At 36.8% G+C, this 26,644-nt stretch overlaps 1 protein-coding gene across 1 annotated transcript in view; it reads right to left on the reverse strand.

The window, feature by feature from the left end:
- The window catches only part of LOC122787923 (dynein beta chain, flagellar outer arm-like), a 5,188,001-nt gene that overhangs the window by 2,303,361 nt on the left and 2,857,996 nt on the right, over positions 1 to 26,644 (reverse strand). The window contains exons 61-62 of the mRNA XM_044054850.1: positions 23,433 to 23,596; positions 996 to 1,167 (exon numbers count right to left, since the gene is read on the reverse strand). Coding sequence (XP_043910785.1) covers positions 996 to 1,167; positions 23,433 to 23,596 — 336 coding nt within the window. The remainder of the gene's footprint in view (positions 1 to 995; positions 1,168 to 23,432; positions 23,597 to 26,644) is intronic.

Here is a 26,644-nt window from a genome sequence, read left to right on the forward strand (position 1 = left end):
TGCTCCTCAAACAGTGTCATCATTATCTGCATTAATCATCTGGCCTGGAAATGGCGATAAAGATCAAGGATAATAAGGGAGATGTGGTCTTTTAAATATATGACATTAGAGGAATTCCTAAACTCCACAACATATGAGGGAAGCTTATAGCCCAGGGACTGGATGTTTTGATCCCACAGGTTCCTGAGGTACTACTGAATCTTTCTTCATAAGAAGTCTAGCACTACAGAACACAAGAAGAAAGGGGGTTATCCTTGTAGTAAGAATTTTCCATTAAAATGTGCACAAACAATTATGTTACCTACTGGATTCTCATCTGAGTGAAAATCTTGCAAGAAGAGGTCTTCAAAAAGGTCCTACAAACAAAAGTGTCGATGTGGACAGTCCCTATATTTGACTTATCCTGATTAAGGATAATAACCAGCCCAAAAAGCCCTGAAGAGTTTGGTTAATAGATCCTCTGACAGAATGCTAAACATGTATTTGACTGATGGCAGTGAATGCAAGATGTTAACCGTGTGTGCATGCATGTATGCATGTGTCTGTGCACATGTGCATGCAAGCATGCATGCATTTGAATCTAATTATATATTACTGTAATGATCCCTTAACAAACTAATGAATGCTAATTTTTTGCTAAAATAAGTTAAAGTAGTCTTTTACATCCAACTGAACCACAACCAAAACAGAAAGATACATTAGTTGAACATTGCATCTAATGAAAGAAGTCATCATACATCATACTAACAGTAGAACAGCAGCCATCACCTGCAAATAAATCAGGATAAAGTTAAGAACAGCAATCAACAATTGTATGTCTGGAAGTCCTACTATGCAATGGAAAAAGAATAATTATATATATATATATATATATATATATATATATATATATATATATATATATATATATATATATATATATATATATATATATATTTTTTTTTTTTTTTTTTGAGTTTGATGTCACCTAATAATGTCAAGTAGCCATATAATACCTGTTCTTCACTGGTAAACACTTTCCTAGCTGCTGCAATGTAGCTCTGCTTGAACCTCTCGTAATCCACCAAGTCCACCATTCTGTGACCATCTACCCATTCCAACTCATGATTCCACAAGTAGAGTAGTTCTTCTGTTGATGTGCTGCCATCCAGAGAGATGCAAATATTTCTGTACATGTAAAATAAACAGAGGAATAAATGTAACTGGTAAAAATAGTTAACATGTTATTCAATAATCTTAATTGTTTTTTCTAATAGACACATCAGAACAGCATATCATAAGGGATGCATCCTGTTTCTGTCCTTGGAACTTTCTTATACTGTAAACTTGTGGGCAATATAACATTTCCAGTTACAAATGACTGACAAAACAACTGGTGTACACTACAACTAATCTACCTGTGAACTAAACTAACTGTGTCTAAAGTATTTGGTAATAATAGCAAAATCCTGTAAATGTCTAAACTCTTCCTTAACTTTGGCTCCCAAGCCTTGTACCATATAAACAAAATGTGTTTGTACTGAAATGTACTGCGCAGGGTGGCCACGGTGGTGCAGTGGTTAGCATTGTCACCTCACAGCATGAGGTTCTCCAGTTCGATCCTCGGCTGGGGTGCCTTTTGTACGGAGTCTGCATGTCCTCCCTGTGGTCACGTGGGATTCCTCCAGGTGCTCCGGTTTTCTCCCACATCCCAAAGACATGCTGTAGGTGGATTGGACACTCCAAATTGACCCTAGGTGTGAGTGTGTGCATGTGTGTGTGCCTTCAGTGGAAGGCTGGGTGCCGGGCTGGCAACTCGACACCGTAAAACTCCACTGCCAGTCATGAGCGGACAGGTGATCTGCTGTGGCGACCCCTAATTGGGAAAAGCCGGAAGAAGAAGAAGAAGACTGAAATGTACTGCACATTCTGTTCTTATCAGTATTCTTGACTAAAGGTTATTTTCACTGACTGAAATTGCATTTACTGAAGATTTATGCATATTGTGAAGACCTGCTTTAATATGGCTTTATTTCTAGGCTTATGCAAAGAAAACACTATATTTTTGTCTGATAAAATACATTTAAATGAAACCTGATCTTACAACTCCTCCAGAAGATACCTGAACACACACAGGTATCTATTTCTGTAGTTACTTTAAAATATGAACTATAATATGAAGATACAAGCCTAACGTTACATTTCTAGGCCTATGCAAGATCTATTCAAAATACAGAGTTAAGTCGGAGTATCGCAGATACAGATGTCAATACAGTCCATGTACATAACATGCAGATTTCCAAACAAAACACGACGCAAACATTTGCAATGTTATTTCGAATGCAGATGTTGGGAATATAATAAATTCTAGTTTATTGTTAATAGTCAGTAAAGCTAGTTTGTTTTGGACTGATATGCAGAAAGTAATTGTAGTACAGACACTCCAATATGAGTGCAGAAGTCAGGTCAAGTATCCAGCATTCCAGAATATTAATGATATTATTCAGAAGGATCAGAATGAGTGCAGAAGCTATGGACATAATTATTTGAATATGAGTGCAGAAACTATGGACATAATTATCAACACTGTTATTGGAGACAGTACCCTCCTGAGTACAGATTTTATGGACAGTATAATGAATGCAGAAGCTATGAACATTAAGATTTGATATAGATATCATTGCCATCTACTTACACTGTGCATAATAGGTTCATAGGTTAATAGGTAGGTACTAGGCTGTTGGCCCTGGGGCCTATATAAGCCTAGCCAAAAAGGTACCCTAGCTTTTGCCACCCAAGAAAATTATTTTCCTGTGCCCCTGTCAAGCAGAGCCACAGAATTGATCCCCAGGGTGAATTTCCTATTTCCCATCCAGTCATCAAGATTTTTCTTGAAGAGTACTAATAAAGAGCTTTGTTTGATATAGATAGGTAGTTTGCTCCAGAGCATGGGAAGTCTCTGGGACAGGAATCTATCCCACTAGCATGTTCTGTTTATTGTGGTGACAAGGTTTAGGTCCCTAGAGCGTGTAACTCGGAGGGATTGGAATTTCTTTAAGTGGAGCATGTCCAACAGCACTGAGTTTGACATAGCTTTGTATGTTAGGCAGAGATCGCCTCTGATTAGGCGATATGCGACGGAGTAAAGCTGGAATTTTTTTTAGACGGTCTGCTTAGGGCATCTGTTTGAGGCCTGTAATCCTCTCTGTGAGGTATTTCTGCAGACTTTCCAGTTGTTGTAGATGTCTTGTGAGGTACATACCAAAAGGTGCATTGTACTCAATAACGGGTCTAATGAGTGCCGAGTAGAGGGGAACAATGACCTCTATTTTCCTGGATGAGAAACCTTTTGTGATGAAGTGTGCCATGTAGAAGGATTTCCTGACTAATATGGTGATGTGATTATCAAAGGAGAGACTGCTGTCCACCTGTGTCCCAAGGTCTCTTATCACACTTTCGGTGTTAAGTAGACTACCACCTATGTGGTAGTTCATGGGTACAAAGTTTTTACCAAAGTGGCTGACAATGTACTTTTTGGCATTGAGCTCGAGGCCATGGCTTTGACACCAGGCATCTGTCTCAGTGAGGTCCTTTTGTAGGATGTCCACGTCATTAGGAGTTTCGATTATGGCTCCTAGTTTGCAGTCAACTGTGAACTTTGTTAGCCAAAGACTTTCTGTGTTAGCCTGCACTTCAGAGAAGTAGATACCAAACAGGAGCATTCTTAACCAAACTACAGTGTGTGCAGACTTTTTTCTGAAATGGGCAAGAAGATTTGGCCCATAAAGGAGAGACTGGCACCTGTTTAGCACAAGTTTGATTAATTAAAAGATAAAGACATTTGTTCCAGTTTCATTCCAGTTTCTTCCAGTTATTTCCAGTTCATTCCAGTATTCTACAGTCCTATCAATTCTTACAGACAGGCTTAGCCTTGGAAATTTTTGGGGTTACAGTAAGGTAGTTACAGGACAAAGCAAGAGATAAGTAATTGCAAAAACATAGAGTCCAAGGAGACAGCAGCACTAAAAATGTAAAAGCTGTAACATGACATTAAGCAAGTTGAAAAAGAAGCTATGAACTTGTTTACGTGAAGCAGAAAAATAGTGGTAACCAATAAAATGATTGTATAAGTGGGGTGAAGTGTGAGCAAATTAACTTTGTGGAGAGTAATGTTTATTAAGTGCTATTTCCTGTATTTTGGTATCTGCAGTTATATTGCTCAAAAAGGTACTATTTGAGTTGGGACCTGAGCATTGTGCAGTTACTGTGCTTGGTGAGATATTGAGGAAGGGACAGCCACAGTTTTGGAGCAGGTACACAGACAGTAGAGCCAGAGCTTTGCAGTTTAGTAGATGGTGGTTGAAGATTGTGTCCTACTATTCTCTGATGTCTAAGGTTGTAGGCTGAGTTGGAAGTGATAAGTCTCACTGCAAGTGGTGAAGGGTAGTCTTGGAGGAGTACTATGAACAGTGGGAAGTGAAAATATAGGTTGGATTTAGCTTGTTCTGGGGGCCCATTTGCCTTGGGTCTTCCTTTTTAAGCTTATTTGCTTAAAAATACATTAGATGATACATTAAGGAAATCAACACTTATTTCAAATTCAGAATGCAAAATTATCTAAGCCAAATGTTCTTGCTTCAGTACAGGACATACCATCTAACCTATCTCCTTACTGAGTCTCTCCTCCTCTTCAAGATTTCAAGAAGATTGACACACTTTAGAAACTAATGAATATATTGCATATTACACTCTGATTGATTGTACATTGCAGTATTCTTGTTCACGAATATATATATATATATATATATATATATATATATATATATATATATATATATATGGGTCTACTTGTAAACACTGACACGCAAAACCACCGACAACGAGATAACTGACACCACAAAACCGAAAGTTCAAAAATATGAAACTTCACATGCCCGACAAACCCCAATCCCAACAATCAACAAAACAAAAAATACCTTTTCCGTAAAACACACACACAACACAAGCACACCAAAAACCTTACAAACCTACACTAAACCTTACATACACAACTATCTATGCACTAACGTTAACCCAAACCCTAACCATAAGATCCGTCACTACTGCACACTCACCTAACCCGCGCCCTAACCCTAACTCACTTAACCTGCCCCAACCCTAAAGTCTGTCACTATAGCACACTTACCTTACCCGCACCCTAACCCTAACTCACTTAACCTGCCCCTAACCTTAAAGTCTGTCACTATCGCACACTTACCTTACCAACACCCTGACCCTAACGTCCGTCACTATCACACACTTACCTTAACATGTCGGTGTTCTCAACGTCGGGATTTTCAATCGTCGGTCATCTCCATTGTCTATCTTCTGGTGTCGGTTATCTCGTTGTTGGCGTTGTCAGCGTTCGGTGTTTTCAGGTAGACCCATAGATATATATATATATATATATATATATATACACACACACACACACACACACACACACATATATATATATATATATATGTATATATATGTATACATACACATTTTTTCTATGCAGTTAGTTTGAACTATTCTATTACTTACATTTCTTTATATTTTGTTTGTGAAATGTTTTGTATTTCACCTGAGCTAAGCCTCAAATTGATTAATATTGATCAGTGCACTACCCTGGTAAACAAAGGAAATAAATAAATAAATTAAAGAAAGAAAGAAAAATGTTTATAGCTCAAACCAAGGGTATTTCCCCTGATACACACTTCTATTAAAAAAAAAAAACAAAGGAAGTTGTAATCTTAATTCTAAATATAATAAGATCAATATATTTTAGATCCCCACCCAGCCATCATTACATTATATTAACTCTAACTTGCTGCTATCCAGTCTATTTTACCTTATTACATTGTAAAGCCTGGATACTTATAACTTAGAAAAGGTACTTCCTTGCTTTAATATCTTTAACATATACAGCAATCACTCACAAGACTCCCCTTTTCATATTTATCCTTGACTGCACATTGTCCAAAGTAGCTTTATAATATAGCATGCAGCTGACATTAGGAAATCTTTATTCAAATATTAATTAGAACAAAAACTGTTTTATGCAGTTACTACTTCAGTCACTTTATTGTCCTAAATACTGATGATAAAGTGGGAAATATGCTTTTTTTCATCTACCAGTTTAACACAGTCAACAAAATTTAATTCTTTCTTAGCCACTTCTTCTTGCAAAGCCACATTTTGTGCCTATTGCTATATCTAATGGGACTTATGTTTTATATTCTCCCATTTATTCACTAATTTCACAATATTGCTGGTCTTTTTCTGTATTATTCTTCTCTCCTAACACCAGCCTCTGGTTCATGTGCAAGATGCTCCTGATTTTTTCTTCTGTCCTGTCACTCAATCTTTGGAACAATGGACAGGATTTCACAGGCATAGTCTCTCTATGGTCATTGTCAGAAGAATGAAAACTAGTCCTCTTCCATTTGCTGGCTCACTCTTTGTTGGCTAAACCTTTTTATTTTCCTCTCAGCCTATTCTGTATCCACAAATGTCTTTGATAATCCAGGAAAAAAGTATTCTGAAGGAAGATGGCTTTAGCAGATTGAATCTCACATCTAAATATTCCTTGACTACTAGGAAAAACTTGTTTCTAATTTTTTCTTCTTCCTGATGTATAGTGAACCATCATTTTCCATAAACATTCTGCTATCCCCAATTTTTAACACTTTGCCAGGAGCAAGTCTCCCTTTAGTTATGATGGCATCTTTACTAATATAGGTCTTGGCTGCTTTCTTATGACCTTATATAACTACAGCATACAAATGATGCAGTCTCTCAGTTAACAAAAATCCTGCTGTGGAACACCACTTCAATTGATTAGTTGTACTTTCATAAAATGAATGCAGTCTTTCCCTTCCAGTTTCTGTGGTACAGCAGAAAATCTCATGTTTTCTTTGCATACCATTGTCTAACTCCACTTTTCATTGAAACAGCTCTTCCTAAGAAGCTTCATGCTCAGCCAGCCTGTTTTTTTTTATCTTATCAGTCTCAATTTTTGCTATTTATCAGTTCATCCAAATAGCTAGATAAAGTTTATTCTATTTTATTTGACTTTACAGATTCCTTCTGTGCTTTACTTACACTAAACATCTCAGAGTGCATTTGATTTATTTTTTCTCTAAATTACTGAAAGTCATCTCATGTATCAAATCAGAAATGTGAACTGCTTTCTGCTGAACAACTGCAAGATTCTTTCCCACCAGATTTTTTTCTTCTCCCTTTCGGGTTGATTTATTTTTTTCATTCTCCAAATTTCAACTTTGCTGGCATCCTAGCCTGTGTAATTACTAACCAGTAACTATATGATGCTGGCTTTTTTCCTGAGTTTCAATTTTCATAAAGGGAGACCTTTAATCAACCTGTTGATCAGTGGGCAACCATTTTGGTAATCCATTTTCTTTTCCTAAATCTAAAGCAGATTGATGCTGTTTTAGCAATCACTGCTGTGTAGTTGACTTTCAAAGAATTAGTAAGACTTAACAGACCCAATATCCTTTTAAATATTACCTATATATTCTTTCAGCAAAGGGAATACAACTGTAAGATGCCCTCAGTTTCTTCCCGTAACTCTGCTGTTTGCATACAAAAAGATGTTTTTGAAAAGGATGATTCATGTACTGTAAGGCAGATGACTTTTTTTTCCCATTTTGTTTAATGAATAGCATAAAGAATAGTTTAAAAGGAAACAAAACAGGAGTGGCGGGGATTACCTCAGTGTCACTGCTCGACAGAGGCACAGCAAAATAATGGGTATAGTTCCCCATACTAAAGGGGTGGCGTAAGCCACAAAACTATGGGCTAGGCTTGTAAATGCCCTCGGGCAGATAGCCTAGTATGAACCTATGAACCTATGAATAAATACTGAATTAGGTAGCAATGATTATGCTGATAATTTTAATCAGAAGAGTCACATATTTTACAGCTGTACCTCTTCACTCACAAGGCAGCAGATATCATTATTGCCACTTCACAATTCCAGAAGGGGCCAAAAGCCAGTGAAGATGCAGAGAATTAAAGCACAAATCAACCTGGCTTTTTAACTAACACTGCTACCACAGTTAGAGATGAGATACTCCTAAGCTCAGGACACAATGCTGCCACTTAATTAAAGGCAACCATCAAGAGATTAAATAATTAGTGCCTTGCTAGTATTCTGTCATCGGGGTATTACCACATACAAGACGAGTTACAATTTGCTGACCCTGAATATTGACCTATGTGTATCTTTAAAGAATAATTTTCTTTTGACACAAGTATTAAAATATGTAGTGCCTTTCTATTTCATTCACAGGTTTGTCTGCATTTGCATTACTATTCGTGCTGATTTTATTCAGGTGTTCCCAAACGAATTAGAGCAAGAGGTTGGGAATTAGCACAGCATCAATTACACAGTGTAGCTGCACTTACAAACTTTAAAAAGTACTTGTAAGAGTGACTATTTATATCATAAGGTTTTAATTACAGTGAAAGGTTTTATATGAATAAGATATTTCTATGAATTAATACTTAGTGTTTTACTTTAAATAAATGTGAACTAATGTTACTTCAGTTTCTATGTTAAGTAACCTTCACCACTTCTAGGAAGCCTACACTGATCATAATATTCCTGCCAGAAACATTATAAGGCAACTGTAATCCATTCCCAGCGACTCCACCTCAAAAAACACTCTAAATATGTACTATTGTTTGCTTTACAGCAGTTCCTTCTTACACTCTGGCTCAACTTGTTCCTGATGTTGACCATTTCTGTAAGCACTTCCTTAGCTATAATTCATATTCTTTTATTCATTTAATAAATAAAAAATATGTTAATCACAACAGACACAACTTCAACCAAATGCTACAACATGCAGTTCAGTAAGCCCAGAATGCATCAGAAAAACTCAATAATTAGAAAACAATTGAATACATGATTGTGAGATTTTGCAATGGACTACTTTGTGGCCTATCACTTTGTTTTTGGCATTTAAGATGAGCTGAGATTTTGTAAACCAGCTAGAAATTGCAGTAAGATTATTTACATATGATACAGTATGCTGGGAAACACCCTCCTTGAGATGATTAAATTACTAGCATAGTGGACGATGTAGATTTATGTAAGTTAAACTAACCTTTACCTCTCAGCAATCTATGAGAGAGTCTGAATGAGATTTTGTAGTAAAGCCTTGAAATGTTTTATTTTACCTCTTAAAGTACAATGTTGAGTTCCTAGCTCCACCCTAATTTAAGAGGTAATTAATCTTAAATGACCTGTTCTAATCTCTGAGTGACTCACAAGGGAGACATCTGTGGTCTCTTTCCCAGTTTAATGATGCAATTAAAAGCAGAATACAAGTAAAAGAAAGTGTGAAGTCAATACACAACAATATACAAAATAGAAAAGGACAATGAAGAAATTAAACAGAAAGCTTTGTTCCTAGCTCTGCCATCAGTTTCCAGGTAAATAAGCTTAACTGCCCTGTTCTAACTTTTGCGTGACTCACAAGAGACACAGCTGTTTTCTCTTTCTTAGCTTAAATATGCTTTTAAAAGCAGAATACAAGTAAAACACAGTGTACAGGAAACATAGCATGGTATATAAACTAGAAGAAGGCAATGAAGCAATACAAAATACAAGAAAGCAAAAACAAACTAACCTTCCCCTCATGGCAATCTGTGGCAGAGTCTGAGTGAACATTTCCAGTAAAAACTTAAAGTGTTTTATTTTGCCTCTTAAATATAAGGTTTAGTTCTTTGCTCTACCCTCAGTTCACAGGTAATTAACCTTAACTGACCTGTTCTAATTTCTGCATGACTCACAAGAGACAAGCTGGCGTCTTCTTCCTAGTTTACATATGCAATTAAATCAGAATACAAGTAAAAACCAATGTAAAGAAAATACACCACAATACTCAAAACAGAAGAAGGCAAGTAAGCAATACAAAATACAAGAAAGCAAAAACATACTAACCTTTTCCACACAGCTATCTATGGCACAGTCTGAACAAGCATTTCCAGTAAAGCCTTGAAATATTTTATTTTACCCTCCTTAAACAGCTCCTAGCTCCACCCGCATTTCACAAGTAATTAACCTTAACTGACCTGTTCTAATTTCTGTGTGATTCACAAGAAACACAGCTGTGGTCTCTTTCTTGACTTAAATATGCAGTTGAAAGCAGAATATAAGTAAAATACAGTGTAAAAAAATACACCGCAATATACAACATAGAATAAGGTAAGGAAGCAATACAAAATACGAGGCAAAAACACACTAACCTTTCCCTCACAACAATCTGTGGCAGAGTCTGAGTGACCTTTTCCAGTAAAGCCTTAAAATGTTTTAGTGTATTCCTTAAATATAAGGTTTAGTTCATAGCTCCACTCGCTGTTCTTAGGTAAATACCCTTAACTGACCTCTTCTAATTTCTCTGTGACTCACAGGAGGCACAGCTGTGGTCTCCTTCAGAGTTTAAAGCTGAATGCAAGCAAATCACAGTGTAAAGAAAACAAAACACAATATACAAAACAGAAGCAGGCAAGAAAGCAATACAAAATACAAGAAAGTAAAATCAGACTAACCTTTTCCTCATAGCAATCTACAGCAAAGTCAGAGACAGCTTTTCCAGTAAAGATGGGCACTTTAAGACTTAATGTTTCGTCCTGGTATTCAATTATTCAATGTGGTGGGATGAATAAAATATTCTGTGTTTTAATCTGGTTTATTACTTTATTGCATGTGTGTGTGTGTGTGTGTGTGTGTGTGTGTGTGTGTGTATATATATATATATATATATATGTATATATATATATATATATATATATATATATATATATATATATATATATATATATGGGTCTACTTTTATTAGTCAAAGTTATGTTTCTTTGACTAACAAAAGTATAACCTGACTTTCCCGAAAGAGAACTTTCATGATTTCTGGTTCAGTGAACCGGCAATAAAAATAAAAAAGGACACTTTAAAGTCCGTTTTGGTACAGTGGAGATAAGGGAATATACCTGTTTCCCCACTGTAGTGCAATCTCGGATTTAGTATATCGTTGAAGTGCACTTTCACGAAAGTCAGGTTGTAATTTTGTTAGTCAAAAAAACTTAACTTTGACTAATAAATGTAGACCCATATATAGTGAGAGTGAGTGTGAAAGAGAGAGACAGAGAGGGAGAGAGAGAGAGAAAACTGCTCTTAAACTTATGTTTTCTGTAAAATCTCCTTAGGAGCCTCAATGTGGTAGACATTTACATCTTTGAACTACCAAATGAAACAGCTGCAGTGATTTTACCACCATCTACTGTCTTGTAAATGCTACAAGTAAGGTATGTCATCGCTGACAGACTGACATATACTGATCTGGCTAATGGACTATACTGGAGTACAAAGTCTGATTTGGGCACATATAAAACACTCTTGCGACAAACTGGTTTAGCTGGAGTAATTGATGTTTAGTAGGTATGTAGTTGTGTGTATGACAGTTTAAGGTTGGGTAAATGAAAAGTGATTGATGCTGTAGTCCTCACATATTGCTAAGTTGGATGAATTTGTCTTTTTTAAATAAAAGTACAACCTGGACCTTTGAGTTAAATGTCTTACTGTTATGAAATGCATTACCCATTTCTAGATTACTATTCCATAATCTGTAATTGCTTAGCAAGTGTAGGTGTTATGTTTTTGGTAACTTGTTTAAAAGCAGTGTTGTAGTAGCAACGGAGTTTGTCTTTACAGCTGTTGCCCCGATAACGGAAAAGTACCGAAAACAGCTATTCTCCTGCTGTGAATAAAATACAAGTGCTACAACATAGGCCCCAGTAATGTTAACTTACTGCTAGTATGCGGAGAAAGTTAGTAGTCTGAATTCAGAGTACATTTATCAAATCATGCATTATCAGAAGAAAACAATGTGTTACTCTTCAGTATACCTTGTTTATGTCCATTATTTGTTGATCAAAAGGAAAAGTTAGGTATTATAGTGTCTCATAAAACCTATAACCAGGTTTGCACCAGTAAATGTCAAACTGAACAACTGAATTAACTTAATCTCCACTGTTCTTTCTAAAAGTGTGCAGAAATGTCCTTTAAGAATCATAACTGTCATATCTGAAACAGAATGATCAAACTGAGAAAAGGGTGCTAATACTAGCCTGTCAGTCATTTTACTTGTAACTGTGTGTCTACGGGCATTCATCCTAGTTCTGAGTAACTGGCTTGTTTCTCCTATGTAAGCTGTTTCTGGACATTTCCTGCATTTGATTAGATTAACCACATTTTTGTAACTGCATGTAAATGAACCATGTGCCTTGAAACTTCTGTTCTTTGAAATTGTTATGTTGAAAGCTATACAAATCATATAGCATGTTTTGCATTATGCATGGTTCCGGGATTTTGTGCCATTCTGGTCTATGTTCTGCTCTGGTTCCAGTGCATGCACAAATCATTTCTTGTACAGCTGTTGCCTGTGTACACTTTTTTCTTCTAGAGCTTCATATGCCATTGTTTGCATTCAGTCAATATGTCCTATGAGGTATTTCTTATAGCATTTTCCCAAAATTAACAATGTAGTTAATGAAGTTATTCTATGAAACAAAGAAAACACACCTGCTTTTATGTGTGTTTACTGTTTACTTTACTAACTACACATTGTAGCACACTCTGCTGAGATCACTGCCATTTTCTGCAGATATTTGCATGGGCAAGGCCAATTTGACTCATTTCTCTAATGAAAGGATTTCTCTAAACAATAGTATGTCGTGCATTTCATCATACATGCCATATACCATATACCATTCAAGTGATGTTATCATCTTCACATGAACATGTTTTTACACCTCAATTCAGCCCCAAAAAATCTTACGACACTGAAGCCACAATTTATTTTTTTGTGAGAATGATGCTTGTATTTTCCAGTGGTTGACATGTTTCTCTATACAGACACACTTGCAGAACTGTGCAATAAAAGCATTCAAGCAATAATTAAGATACAAGGGCAAACCACACTGGGAAACTGGTAAGAAGATGCTTTTTTAGAAGCGCAAACACCTACTTACATTGTGCTTACAATATTACATCATGCATGTTAATTCTCTAAGTATTCTAGCTGTAACACAGGGAACAGCATTGCTTTCAACTGTGTAAAAATCTTCTGCTGTTTCAGTTAGTGTGGAAGTAATACAGTCCATACACTGAACCCATTCTTTCAATTTGGAATATTAATCTACTCCATTCTGAGTAATCATTTGAACATACAAACCTTAACAAAGCCACTTCTTCACTGAGAAATGCTATGGGTTTGTCCTATCATGGTGTTAAAATGTTGCAAACCTAGAAAAATATCTAGGGGGTCATCCTAAACAATAAAATAAAATATAAAAATCACACACCTTTTTCATCATCAACAAACACTATATAATCTGATGCCTAGTAATGGGGCTATTCTCAGGTCCATGAGGTTCTGTCTTAAGCCTGTGGCAACATTCTAACAACATAGCATACACATTTCGGTTCGTCCTCCAATAACTGATCAATATTTTGCCAGAGTATATAACTGCTACTACAACTGAAATTTTTAAACCCGATCTTTTAACTGTTTTTTGAAATCTATATCATTATTCAGTTAGAGTGTTTGGGGTTCAAAAGACTAGGCAAAATAACAAAGTAAGGACCTTATAGGAAAAGAGAATTTAATGACAGTTAAGTGCTTTTGTTTTAAATGTTTACCAGAACTTTTTCAGAAATAAAAATGAAGCAAAACTGATGAATATTTGTGAAAATGCAAAACATTTAAAAATTAGCTTATACCATGTGTGAGTCTATATGTGGGTGTATATCTATCTATACCTATTTACTTTTATATATACATATATATGTATACCAGGATAATTAAACCAGTATTTAATGCAAACTCTTTGATTTTACAATATACTCAGTTTTGAAATGTTCATTTAAAACTGGTATTCTATCGTCAGCTAGCAATAATTGCCAATAAACCTGTTTACTTTCTAAAATATTATTAAAATCCCATCCATTTTATCCAAGCATAATTAGCCACATCTTTGAATTTCTTAAACTTTTCAGAAATAAAAACATGTTTGATTAGTGCATTATCAGACCCCAGGATTCAACTCTATAAAAGTTTCATGCAGAGCCTACATGGAGTTTACGTGTTTGCTCGATATGCAATGCATATTAATGAGGTGCCGTGAGCCTAAGCTATATTTTGCAGCTCACAGCAGTGCTACTGGCTGTGAAATCTCATAAGCGAACATGTATAGCAATTTCTTGTAAAGGAGAGCATCTACGGTGTTCAGATTTGTGTGGAGTACCACAATGATCACCAGGGCTTTACTCACAGCGAAACCTTGTCAGCAAATGCAGACAGAAATTCCATGCAAGGAAGAGCACCTAAGGTGCATGGATTTGTGGGCAATGCCACAATTATCACCATGGGTTTTACAAATCGCTGTCATTGTGTTAGTGCAACACATCTGCACAGAGGCCAACTTAATGAGATGACAAATAATCAGTAGTAGGGACATATTTGGCATAGGGGTCTATATTACCTCATCAAAATGACTATTCACTGAATACCAATCCATTGACACCTACACAACAAAACCCAAATCAGTGAACATCAAAAGTTTTCCAAGGGCAAGGAGATACTTGCCCCCTATCACATCAGAACACACTCTGCACTAAATCAAATCCACCCAAGTGGGCGGCTTCTCCCCCCACAACCCCCTAACTGTATATACCAACTCTGAGATCACACTACAGTGGGGAAATGGCAAAATTGTGGTGTTTGCTGAATGCTTCCTTACCCTGGGAAAACATTTGCGGTTCATAGAAGTGAATTTCATTGTATAGGTGTCAATAGATTGGTATTCGTTGAATAGTCATTTCGATAAGGTAATACAGACCTTATCATAGATGTCACATAGAAATGTGCTAGAATCTATCAATCACAACCTCTTACAGCAACAAATCTGGACAAAGCCATAATAATGGGGGAATAAAGGACCAGAAATAGGGACAGATTTTAATACTGCACCAACAAACTTATGTAGTTGATAGAATATATAAGTTGTGCATTAGCATGAACTTTCTGAAGCACATGAAGTTTGAAATTCAAATGTCAGTCATCAGTTTCTGACTGCACTCTGCAATGACATGCCAATCATTTGCCAGGAAAAAAAATGTTATGAGGAAAAGATCACAAATATGAGACAAAAACTGGATATACTGCACAGATCAGGATGGCTGAGAGGTATGCATAGGTTCATAGGTTCACAAGTAGGTACTAGGCTATCGGCCCAAGGACCTATGTAAGCCTAGCCAACAAGGTTCCCTGGCTTACACCACCCAAGAAACTTATCTTCCTGTGCCACTGTCGAGCAGGGACACAGAAGTGATCCCCGGGGTGTATTTCCTATTTAAAGATTTTTCTTGAAGAGTGCTAATGAAGAACTTTGCTTGACATAGATGGGTAGCCTGTACCAGAGTATGGGAAGTCTCTGGGACAGGAATCTATCACTCCAACATGTCCTGTTTATTGTAGTGACAAGGTTTAGGTTCCTAGAGCGTGTAGCTCTGAGGGATTGGGATTTCTTTAGGTGTAGCATATCCAACAGCTCTGGGTTTGACATAACTTTATAAGTTAGGCAGAGATCACCTCAGAGTTGATGTTATGCTACGAAATAAAGTTGGAGTTTTTTGAGACGGTCAGTGTAGGGCATTTGTTTGAGGCCAGCAATCCTCTTTGTGAGGTACTTCTGTTGCCTTTCCAGCTGCTGCAAATGTCTTGTGAGGTACATTCCAAAAAGGGTGTAGTACTCTATGAGTCTAATGAGTGTCAAGTAGAGGGGAACAAAGACCTCTTTTTTCCTGGATGAGAACCCTTTTATGATGAGGTGTGCAATGTAGAAGGACTTCCTGACTACTGTGGCAATGTGACTATCAAAGGAGAGACAACTGACCACCTGGGTCCCAAGCTCTCTTATCACACATTTGGTGTTAAGTAGATTGCTGCCTATGTGGTAGTCCATGGGTACAGAGTTTTTACCAAAGAAGATGACACTGCACTTTTTGGCATTGAGCTTGAGGTCATGGCTCTGACACCAGGCATCTTTCTCAGCGAGGCCCTTCTGTAGGATGTCCACATCATTTGGGGACTTGACTATGGCTCCTAGTTTGCAGTCATCTGTGAACTTCGTTATGTATGTAATATCGAGTCACATCAGTCCAGAGATCATCCCAAAGATATATGGCAGGAAGACACATATTTGTTAAGGAAAATATCTGGACATCCTGGGAATATCAGCACACTTGAGAGGTATGAATGTGAAGCATTTCATGCAAACACAGTATAGGACATTATACCTACAGTACAGAGTATTGTGATATCCCATTCTTTGCATTCTTTACTGAAGCTGTGTTAATGATCTGTAACAGGACATGGGACTGCAATGTAAAACCATCACTCAGAAGAAGTGTGTGTATTGAATAGGAACACACAAATAAATTATAGGAATGAACACAGAGAAAGAGTATGGGTGAAACTCCCACATGTACAGCAGACGAGGGCATGTCAGTGGAAGATGGTTGAAGCAGCAACACCAAGCACATATCTATATGGTACAGTACGGAGTGTACAGTGAAAATGTGTTGTCTGTGAATGTCACACAAGGTGACATAACAATGGGGAGGATACCTGTGTGAGATAAGCATCCTTACACAAATAATGCAAAGAATATCTATCTGGGATCTGGCATACAATTGGGATGGGGTGGATATTGGGAAGCTGTGTAAAATGATATAACTGAATATGAGTGTACTCTCAGCAGAGGTCTCCAGCAATGCAAACATTACAAGAACCAACCACAATCATGGACGATATTAGAATAATACCGCCACTAATCCCATGCCTCTGATGTAACATATGTGATGTGGAGTGATAACAGATGAGCCTGCACACACATACACACACTTGAAAAATATTATGAAACATCCACACTCTATGAGGGCAACCATGCACACTGTCCTGCTACTGTAATGTCTGCAGGAGGTGTTAGGAGGGACACTGCTATACCTGTATGTGACAGTATGGTCAATACAGGCTACTTGCCTTAAGTGCATGGCATATATCTATGGCAAAATCCACACTGTCACAATGATATACATGACATTAATGTTGTCAAACACCTATGTAGGCAGTGTGTGCATAAGCTGAACAGGTGGCACACATGCATCTGGTGTAACAGCTCTCTAAGACCAAGAACACTGCATCAATGGGCCCAGAAAATATCCCAGGATGCCATTTAGATAGCATGACTATCAGGGCCTCTGGAATTGCTATTTAAATGTAGCCTCCAAACATGCTTCATGCCTCATGACTGGAGAACAGCAACAAATATCTCTCTGCTGAAAGGTCATCCATCTACACACCCTGGAAACTACAGACCCATAAGTCTCACTAGTCTTATATGTAAAGCCATGGAAAGAATTATCATGGAAATGATCAATAGTGATATAGTAAACCTCCAGACACTGAACCCAACTAGTTTGGTTTCGTCAGGGGCGGGACATGCCTACTCAATCTCGTGAACTTCTTTGAGAAGGTCACCAAAGTGATGGATAAGGGCAAAATGGTTCATACTGCCTACCTTCATCTGGTCAAAGCATTTCACACAATACCCCAATTGTGCATTGTTGATAAACTCAAGAGGTTAGGTACAAACCAGTATATCACCCAGTGGTGGATAGCCAACTGCCTCACCTTCCCAACTTACCAGACCCAGACATACCTACATCCCTTCCCCAACATTAATGTCTAACTCCAAAAAAAAAAAAAACTGAACCCCACACAGCTGTCCATTTCAAACACGTGTCTTCTTAACATACTTGATTCAGTCCAATTGGCTATACAACATGACTGTGTTGTGTTCACCCTCTCTGGAGTTGACATTCCAAATTCAGCCAATATTCTACATATATTATCAGTTTTTCTGTTGAAGAAATGGGATAACTATGATTCTTTCCTAACTCCCTCCTGCACATTCCTGTACTGCTTTTCATTTGTTCTTCCCGCTGCTTGCTCCCCATTTTACCACTGTCCTATATTCCCCATTTATTTTCTTTAATGCATTATTGCGCGATGGTGAGCATCATGCACCAATGTGCAGCAACGGTAATACGAAAGTACTTAAAAGTGTTTAATTCAGTTGCATTCGAATCCAGTACCATCTGGCCCCAAAATGGAACATATCACTGAATTAACACCTGCTGCCACAGAGTCAGTTAAGTAGCAGATCTATTCCACAGACTCAATACTAACTGTCAGACTTTAGCAGTGCTTCCACTGGAAGATTTATATGACATTCCCTTATGTACTAGTCAATCTTAAGGTCACCTTTTTGCCCATCGTGCAATGCTGCTCAAACAAGATAAGTATAGTCAAACATTTCATTCATTCCTCCATTGCCTGTGATTGCACTAAGTGCTGCATCTCTCAAACAATGGCCAAAAATAATAAAATAATAATAAAAAACTGATAGAGAAAACACAATTTGCACACAAATGAAGAGGAGATTGGATGTCATGAAACAGAACCTGTGAAGTGTGCATTGCCTACTTTCATTTCCAATCTTGACAGACATACATGTAACACTTTGTAAGTCTAAACTGACACACCCACCTGATGTAAGCATTCACAGTTGTCACCCATACACTGAGGGAGTGCCTACATGATGTTTACATCTGCAACACAGGGCCAAGAATTTGGGATTCAGCAATTCTAATGAGTTCAGATCTCATTTGCATCTTCAGCCCTGAATCTACACCAGAAGGCAACTGTGTAGCTAGGGAAAATTAAGGCAAGCCGAATTGTTAATGTGTTGAACACATGGGAGTAGTGATTTTTAGATGATATGCCTGCATTTCATCAGCTACATACTGCATATGCTGACATGTAACTATTCATAGTTACATTTCAGCTACATACTGCATATGCTGACATGTAACTATGAATAGGGAGATTAGGTCTGGCATAATGGTTAAGGTGCTTGCCTTACAAACACAAGGTGCAGGGTTTGATTCTCAAATGGGATAATTGGCTATGCTTAAAATGGCTCACAAGGGCAGTTAGCTTAGTAGTAATCTATGAACCTATGAATCTATGAACCTAATAGTCCATTTAATGATTTTTATAATTATTTTGATTAGCACACACTTTTACACTTACAAGTGTACTGTTCATTTGGGGTCAGGGAGCAAAGCTGCATTTGCGTTATCACAAAAAAAATATTGTCAGCCTGGCTATTTGGAATTTTGTAAATAATTATATGACATTTGTGAATATTACTATGATTTATATAGAAATGTAACAAAAGGAGATATTGCCAGCACAGCTGTCTGGAATTTTGTAAATGGTTATGTGTCATTTGTGAATGTCAACATGATTCATATGCTTGTGCTACAAATGTACTAGAACTGTATGTTATATGTATATTAAGCTGCTGGTACATATGTGTGTGTGAAAAGGGTTTGTAGAGTACCAAGCTTAAAGATGTATCCACAGTGTACCCTTCTGGAAAAGAACAGAAATGTATATAAACTATTACACCTGTGTAAATGTATATGTTTTAATAGTGGAAACTAGAACATAGAGGGTTAACTTGCAAAACTTCAAGAAAATAGTTGAAAATAAATAATTTTATAACTGCACCATAAAAGTTAGTTTAAATGCAACAAGGAGACAGGAGGTCAAAAACTAGGGAGCCTTCTGCATTGTGTTGTGTTTTATTGTTTTATGTCTTCCAGCAGTTGCAAACATTTGAAGGCTATGTGTTTTCACAGGGAAATACTAAATACTAGCAGTTTCCTAGCAATTGTTGTTTTTGAACCTGGGAACTGAAGTCAGGTGGCAAAAAGTGATATCATGCTGCAAGTATCCCAGCAGTAATATTTGATATTAATTTAAAAACTCTCTGAGAGAGTGACTAGGCATTTTGTATTGTGTATTTTGTCTTTGACCTAACAACATCAGCTGGAAACATCCACTAACCACATCTGCACTTGCCTTGCTGTAAGTAAGTTGATTAGGGTACAGTAATTTCTCTTAGATTCAGTTAGGAATATAATGAAGTATAGCTTAGATGTTTTCTGTATTTATCTGAGACTGTCCTGCAATGTTGTTATAAACATTTCCCATGTGTTTGAACTGTGATATCTCTGTACATACATATTTAGTATTGTCTTGTTCTTTTATTATTTATTATTAAAAATATTTAAACCTTTCAGTTGTGGCTGGTCTGTCTAGAGATATTTAAGCTCTTAGATTACTTGCATATCTATTTGGTGATACTGTGCCGCCACTCCTAATAGCTTGCTCTTTGCAAACTACCATTTGATTAATAGTAACATTACACAGTTCAATTGGACACCCTTTGTTAAGGGCCTTAAAGAAGCTGATAAGAGGTTCTGGTGGCAGTGATAACTACCTTATAGTGTGGACAGAAGGGGGGGCATAATTAGTAAACCTGTGCCAGCCTTTCCCAGGTGTTTGTGTGTGTGTGTGTGTGTGTGTGTGTGTGTGTGTGTGTGTGTGTGTGTGTGTGTGTGTGTGTGTGTGTGTGTGTTTGTGTGTAAAACACATCTCCAAGAGTCTGTGTGTCAGCTACTTGGGCAAGGACATGAAGCACTGGTTGGACAGAGAGAGTGTTGGAGGGCTTGACTTGAAAACCCTGGCTAATGACTCAACTCTATAGCTGTGCCAGTGGGGAGCCTTGTTGGGGATCTGGAGAAAGAGGGAAAAACCAGCCCCAGACTGACTGTGGTCTTCGTGTGTTCTTAAGGGAAATTTCACTTTACTGTGTGTATACTTCTCATCCTCCCAGTATGTATGTTCCACACTGTTGCCAGTGGTGAGGATGGAGGCTCCTTTCTTACTGGACCAGTGCTGGAGCCTCACATGTGTTGTTGCACAAAAAAGGATTTATGTTGCTATTGTTACTCTCCTTTTGTTGCATCCAGCCTACTGTCACAAGTTAAGGTCAGTTCTGCACAAATCTCACACATTTTACTTTTTATTCTGTCCGTGTAGACTCCTTTCCATGGTTGTATTCCAAAAGTTTTGAAATTTACAGAGAACACCAGCACAGAGTCTGCACGGTTGCTTTATAGCTTGTTGAATAGCTCCAACAGGTTTGCTTGGTTAATCAGCATGCAATTTAGTTGCTTATGCAGTAATTAGCATGCCACCATGTTTACCTTGTTTGGATGATGGTGTGAGTCACTACATGGCGCTTGTGGAAATTAAAATTTTCCATGCACCTGTGTGCATCATGCTGTGACATGCACATGGTGGAAAACCATTGTATAGACTTTAATGAACCCTACTGAGAGTTTTTACTTTAATATCTAAAAGGTGTTTATAGATTCACTATGAGACCCTCATAGCTAAAAGACCTTGTCACATAGCATTGTTGAATTACAGTTGTAGATTCCTTTAAAGTGAGCCTTCTTTTCAACTGATTAAAAGTAAAATACTGCCAATTTTAATAAATCTGCACTGCTTAAAAGATTTACAAGGAAAAGTAGAATCTTGTTTCCAGGAACTACTACTGACTGTGGGATTAACAGATCGTTCCAATACTGATTTCAGATTGAAAGTTTTCATAAACATGAACTGTGTTTACTGCCTAGAACTTTAAATCATTTTCCAGTTTTCTTTAAATATTCTTTTACAGTAATTGCAAGACTATCTACTTAAGAAGGGAATGGAAATGTTATCAAATAGTCTTTACTTTCTTCCTGGACCCCGTTTTTATAGGCAACCACTTATACAAAATAGGGGTAGAAATTATTCCTTTAAAATTGTTTTGTTTGTCAATCTGACATTCTTTTTCAAGAATTAAATCAATCAGAAAATCAATTTCTTTAATAATTCCTCTCTCACCACTGATTATTCGTAAAGCTCTAATAAACTTTCCTCTAATTATATTCACCTTCATTTGATTTGGATGTTAACTATTGTAGGGAAGATAATTTTTAACAAAATAGTTTTCCTGTATAACTTCCTTTAAACTCTTATTCAGTCACATTCATATAAATTGATACTTTCAGGTTTACATATTATTACTAGGATAACTGCCCTTGTGGGCCATTTTAAGCCTAGCCAATTATCCAATGTGAAAATCAATCCCTTCATTTTTGCTTGTAGGGTAAGCACCTTAGCCATTATGCCAATCTCCCACCCTAAAAGTAAACATTCCTCTCTGAATTATTTAAGAAAAGCAAGAAAACTCTCAATTATTTAAATCATCTATCAAGTACACGATCATCTCAGCATCACCTGTCCATATGAAAAACATGTCATCTCTGTATCTCTTATGAAAGTGGCATATTTAAACAATTGAATTTTAAATAAGATATGTTTCTCATCAGATTTGCCAAAACTAGGGGAAAAAAACTGGGTCTGATGTTACCCGCATAGCATCTCCTTTAGCCTTAGCTTTAGACTAGCAGTCACTGGCTACCGTGAATCTAATCTGTACTATGTGCTATAACAGAAGAAAATATGCTTACTTAAAGTGATGTTCTGATGCAGTTTAGGTCAGCCACACTCATATATGGTAGCAACTATCTTCATTATGTGCTACTGTATGCATATCCAAACATAAGCAAGAAACGCATAAAACTCTAAATACGGTCTGACTGTGGGAGCTCAGCAAGTTTCTTAAAGTCCTGTCCGCTAATATGTCCACTACACGTATCTATCCAGAAATGTGCCTTCTGAAATGTGAGTGACTTGATTTTGTCAGCATGTTTAAAAGTATGCATTTCAGTACTAATGAATGTCATTACCTACAATAGAATGACTCAGTACTTTTAGTATATGAGCTTCTGCTTCTCTGTATGACTCATTATCCTGCTAAAAATGTTCAAAAAGACAAAACTTGCTTCTATCCTTCTGCAGATTTGTAGTATTGTGCTGACATATAACAGACGTCCTAATCAATAAATGTCTATCATAAGACATAAGCAATTTCTGTGCACGTCTGTTACTTGAGTTGGAATGGTTGGAGCAAAGATAGCCTTTCAGAAAAAGAAACCTAAAAATAATAAATCCATTCCTAACTAAAAATGATCTTTTAACACCACTCAGAGCTTAGCTGAAAGCCAAACAAATCTTACTTTACAGCAAAACATTGTTAGAGCTGTAGCACTAGAAAGGTTTTATGACTATATCTGTGTTAGATGTATTTATTAAATGTGAATTGACTAAAGGCTTAATTAAGGCATTTTGCATACCATGCCCTAATACAGATGTATCTAACTTTGAATGTATTGACAAGAGGTCGTTATTACAGCAGTGGGACAGATTTCATACTTATAAGCTTATGTCAGGCATTAGTTCACTCACTTGAATATTTTAGACAGGTCCCTTAGTGTGAATATGTAATGACAGCGATCAGAGGTTTCAAGAAACATGGTCCTCAGGCGCTCCTGGGTTTCTATGGTGACAGAGGTGATGGCTGAAAGCAGATCACGGAGGTGATCATTACCTGATGCTAATAAATTGCTAACCTATAAAAAATTTAATAAGACAATTATTAATATTTTTCACTTTAAATGTGTCCTTATAAATAATGGTCTGCAATGAAAGTAAACAACCATAATGTTAGTTATCTATTTTCTTATTTATTTACCACTCTTTGAAAAACTTTTAAAGCAAATAATATGCCTTGACTAAAGTCTAGTGTTCACAGCTGGTCTGTATGTGAAATTTGGCAACCATTCTTTGGTACAATCAATGGAATCTGTAAATGTCTGATGCAGTTAGTATGAAGGACAGCTTACAGTTTTCTTTATATAATGTTTCTATACCGTGATATTCCTTCATGAGAATGGTTCCAGCCACCATTATTATTACTTTCATAAATAAATGTTTAGCAAATCAGGGTTGCTTTCATGCTCTTACATAAAAAGAGAAATAGTGGTCCTTGAATACGTTACAGTCAATGCTCGCACTGAAGACAAAGGTAAATAGGTTTGCTCCTGAAAACCATAATAGAAGATGCTTTCTTTTACACTTTTTATAATAAAAAGGTGACCTTGTTGCTGCTTAGTACTCAAAAAGCAATTTTTAACACCTTCCAGACAAATTAGCTTTTCATTTTTAACATATGAATGATAAGAAAACCATGAATAGAAACAATTAATTCAAAAGATCCTTGGAAAATATTTTCTATATAAATATGCAAATAAAAACTCAAATGTATTGCAGATATGCAACTGCATTTTTCAACTGAAGTAGCACTTTCATTCAAAAGTTTCAAGCATATTTTCTAGCACTGAGGCAGTGCCTTTGTTTTTATGTTTTTTCTAAACTTTATTTAAGTATTAATCTGACTTTGTATGAGAAAATAAAATGGCAACAATGGAAGGGAGGATAAAAAAGAGGTCCAAAATATAAAGTTAGTGATTAAAAGGAGAGTTGCAATTTCAAATTATCTAAATAGAATTATAAATGTATATTTTTTTGTGAGCCACATAACATATTAATAGGCCAGTAAAGCATGTTACCAAAGAGATATATTTGGATATGCTACCCCTTCTAAGATATATGGCTAAACAGCAATTAGTGGGGTTTCTCTTCAAGGTCAGTGAGATGTTAGACTTTGTTAGTTAATGTATTATTAGTAGGTCAGTTAGTTAATTACTTAGTTGAATAATAGGTGTAGGGTACTGATTTCTAAACACTTTTTCAGACTCAGTGCAGGGTTGCATGTAGTCAAATCACATACTTAACTTAGATTGGTAGCAAATAAACTGCAATTACAATTTAATCAAATTCTTAGAAAACAAAATAATAGACTGTAGATAAAGAGGAACAAAAAAGGAACTAGGGGGAAGCTAAAGGACAGGAGTAAGGAGGACAGGGAATCAGAGAAAGATGAGATTGTATAATAGGGCTTTTAATGTTCATATCAATGAAAAGGATGTGTTAACAAAGAAGAGAAACAATAATAAAAAGCAAACTTGTTGAGGGAAACATTTGAATATATAATAGTCTAAACACTGTAGCTATGACATCCATTTAGTAAACAGAGATGCTTTAATATTTATCTGGCTTATGAACACATTTTTATTTTCCAGTGCTCATTAAGAAGATAGTCTAGTCTAATAAGTATGAGAAACATTCAGTTTCTATTTAGGCTTTATTGGTCTTGTATATTTTCATTTACAACACTAAAGCTATCCCCTTACCGTACTTTAACTCAAACTCGCTAACACTAGCGCATTCACTCTACCCAATATAACAGCATTTCACGCATTTTCACAACTTCCACTTTTTCAATGGAACATTCATGTTCATGCATAATCCCACATACCTGCACTACATCAAGTTTGAATTCAACCAAATATGATTCTCAGATTGTGCAGTCACTCAATTTATGTCTGTCATTTGCATGTTGCTCATTTGTATTGTCAACCAAAAGAATGGGAACTATGTAGCTCTCTCTCTCTCTATAGATACATATATATATATATATATATATATATATATATATATATATATATAAAGATATATATATATATATATATATATATATATATATATATATATACATACATACATATATATATATATGGATCCCCTTCACTACACCGACACGCCACAACGCCGACACCCAAAACACCGACACCAAAAGACCGACAACACACAACACCGACAATACACACAACTATACATGCACTAACCTAACCCAAACCCTAACCCTAAGGTCCGACACAACCGCACACTTACCCTACCCGCACCCTAACCCTAACTCACTTAACCCACCCCTAAACCTACAGTCCGTCACTATCGCACACACACCCTACCTGCACCCTAACCCTAACTCACTTAACCCACCCTTAAACATATAGTCCGTCACTATCGCACACTTACCCTACCCGCACCCTAACCCTAACTCCCTTAACCCGCCCCTAAAACTACAGTCCCTCACTATCGCACACTTACCTGTCCGCTCCCTAACACTAAATCCCCCACTCTATCGCACACTTACCGAGTCCGTCGGGTTCTCACCTTGTCGGTCATCTGAGTCGTCGGTCTTCTCATCTCCTTCTGTAGAGTGTCGGTCTTCTAGCGTTTCGGTGAAGTGAAGGGGATCTATATATATATATATATATATATATATATATATATATATATATATATATATATATATATATATATATATATAGGTTCATAGGTAGGTACTAGGCTATTGGCCCTAGGGCTTATATAAGCCTAGCCAAATGGTACCCTGGCTTTTGCCACCCAAGAAAATTATTTTCCTGTGCCCCTGTCAAGCAGAGCCACAGAAGTGATTCCCGGGGTGAATTTTCTATCTCCCATCCAGTCATCAAGATTTTTCTTGAAGAGTGCTAATGAGAAGCTTTGTTTGCTATAGATAGGTAGTTTGTTCCAGAGTATGGGAAGTCTCTGGGACAGTAATCTATCCCTCCAGCATGTTCTGCTTATTGTGGTGACAAGGTTTAAGTCCCTAGAGCATGTAGCTCAGAGGGATTGGGATTTCTTTAAGTGGAGCATGTCCAACAGCTCTGGGTTTGACATAGCTTTGTATG

The sequence above is a fragment of the Protopterus annectens genome, chromosome 13.part0, assembly GCF_019279795.1.
Source record: "Protopterus annectens isolate FY-2018-M chromosome 13.part0, PAN1.0, whole genome shotgun sequence".
In the NCBI taxonomy this organism is placed as follows: Eukaryota; Metazoa; Chordata; order Ceratodontiformes; family Protopteridae; genus Protopterus; species Protopterus annectens.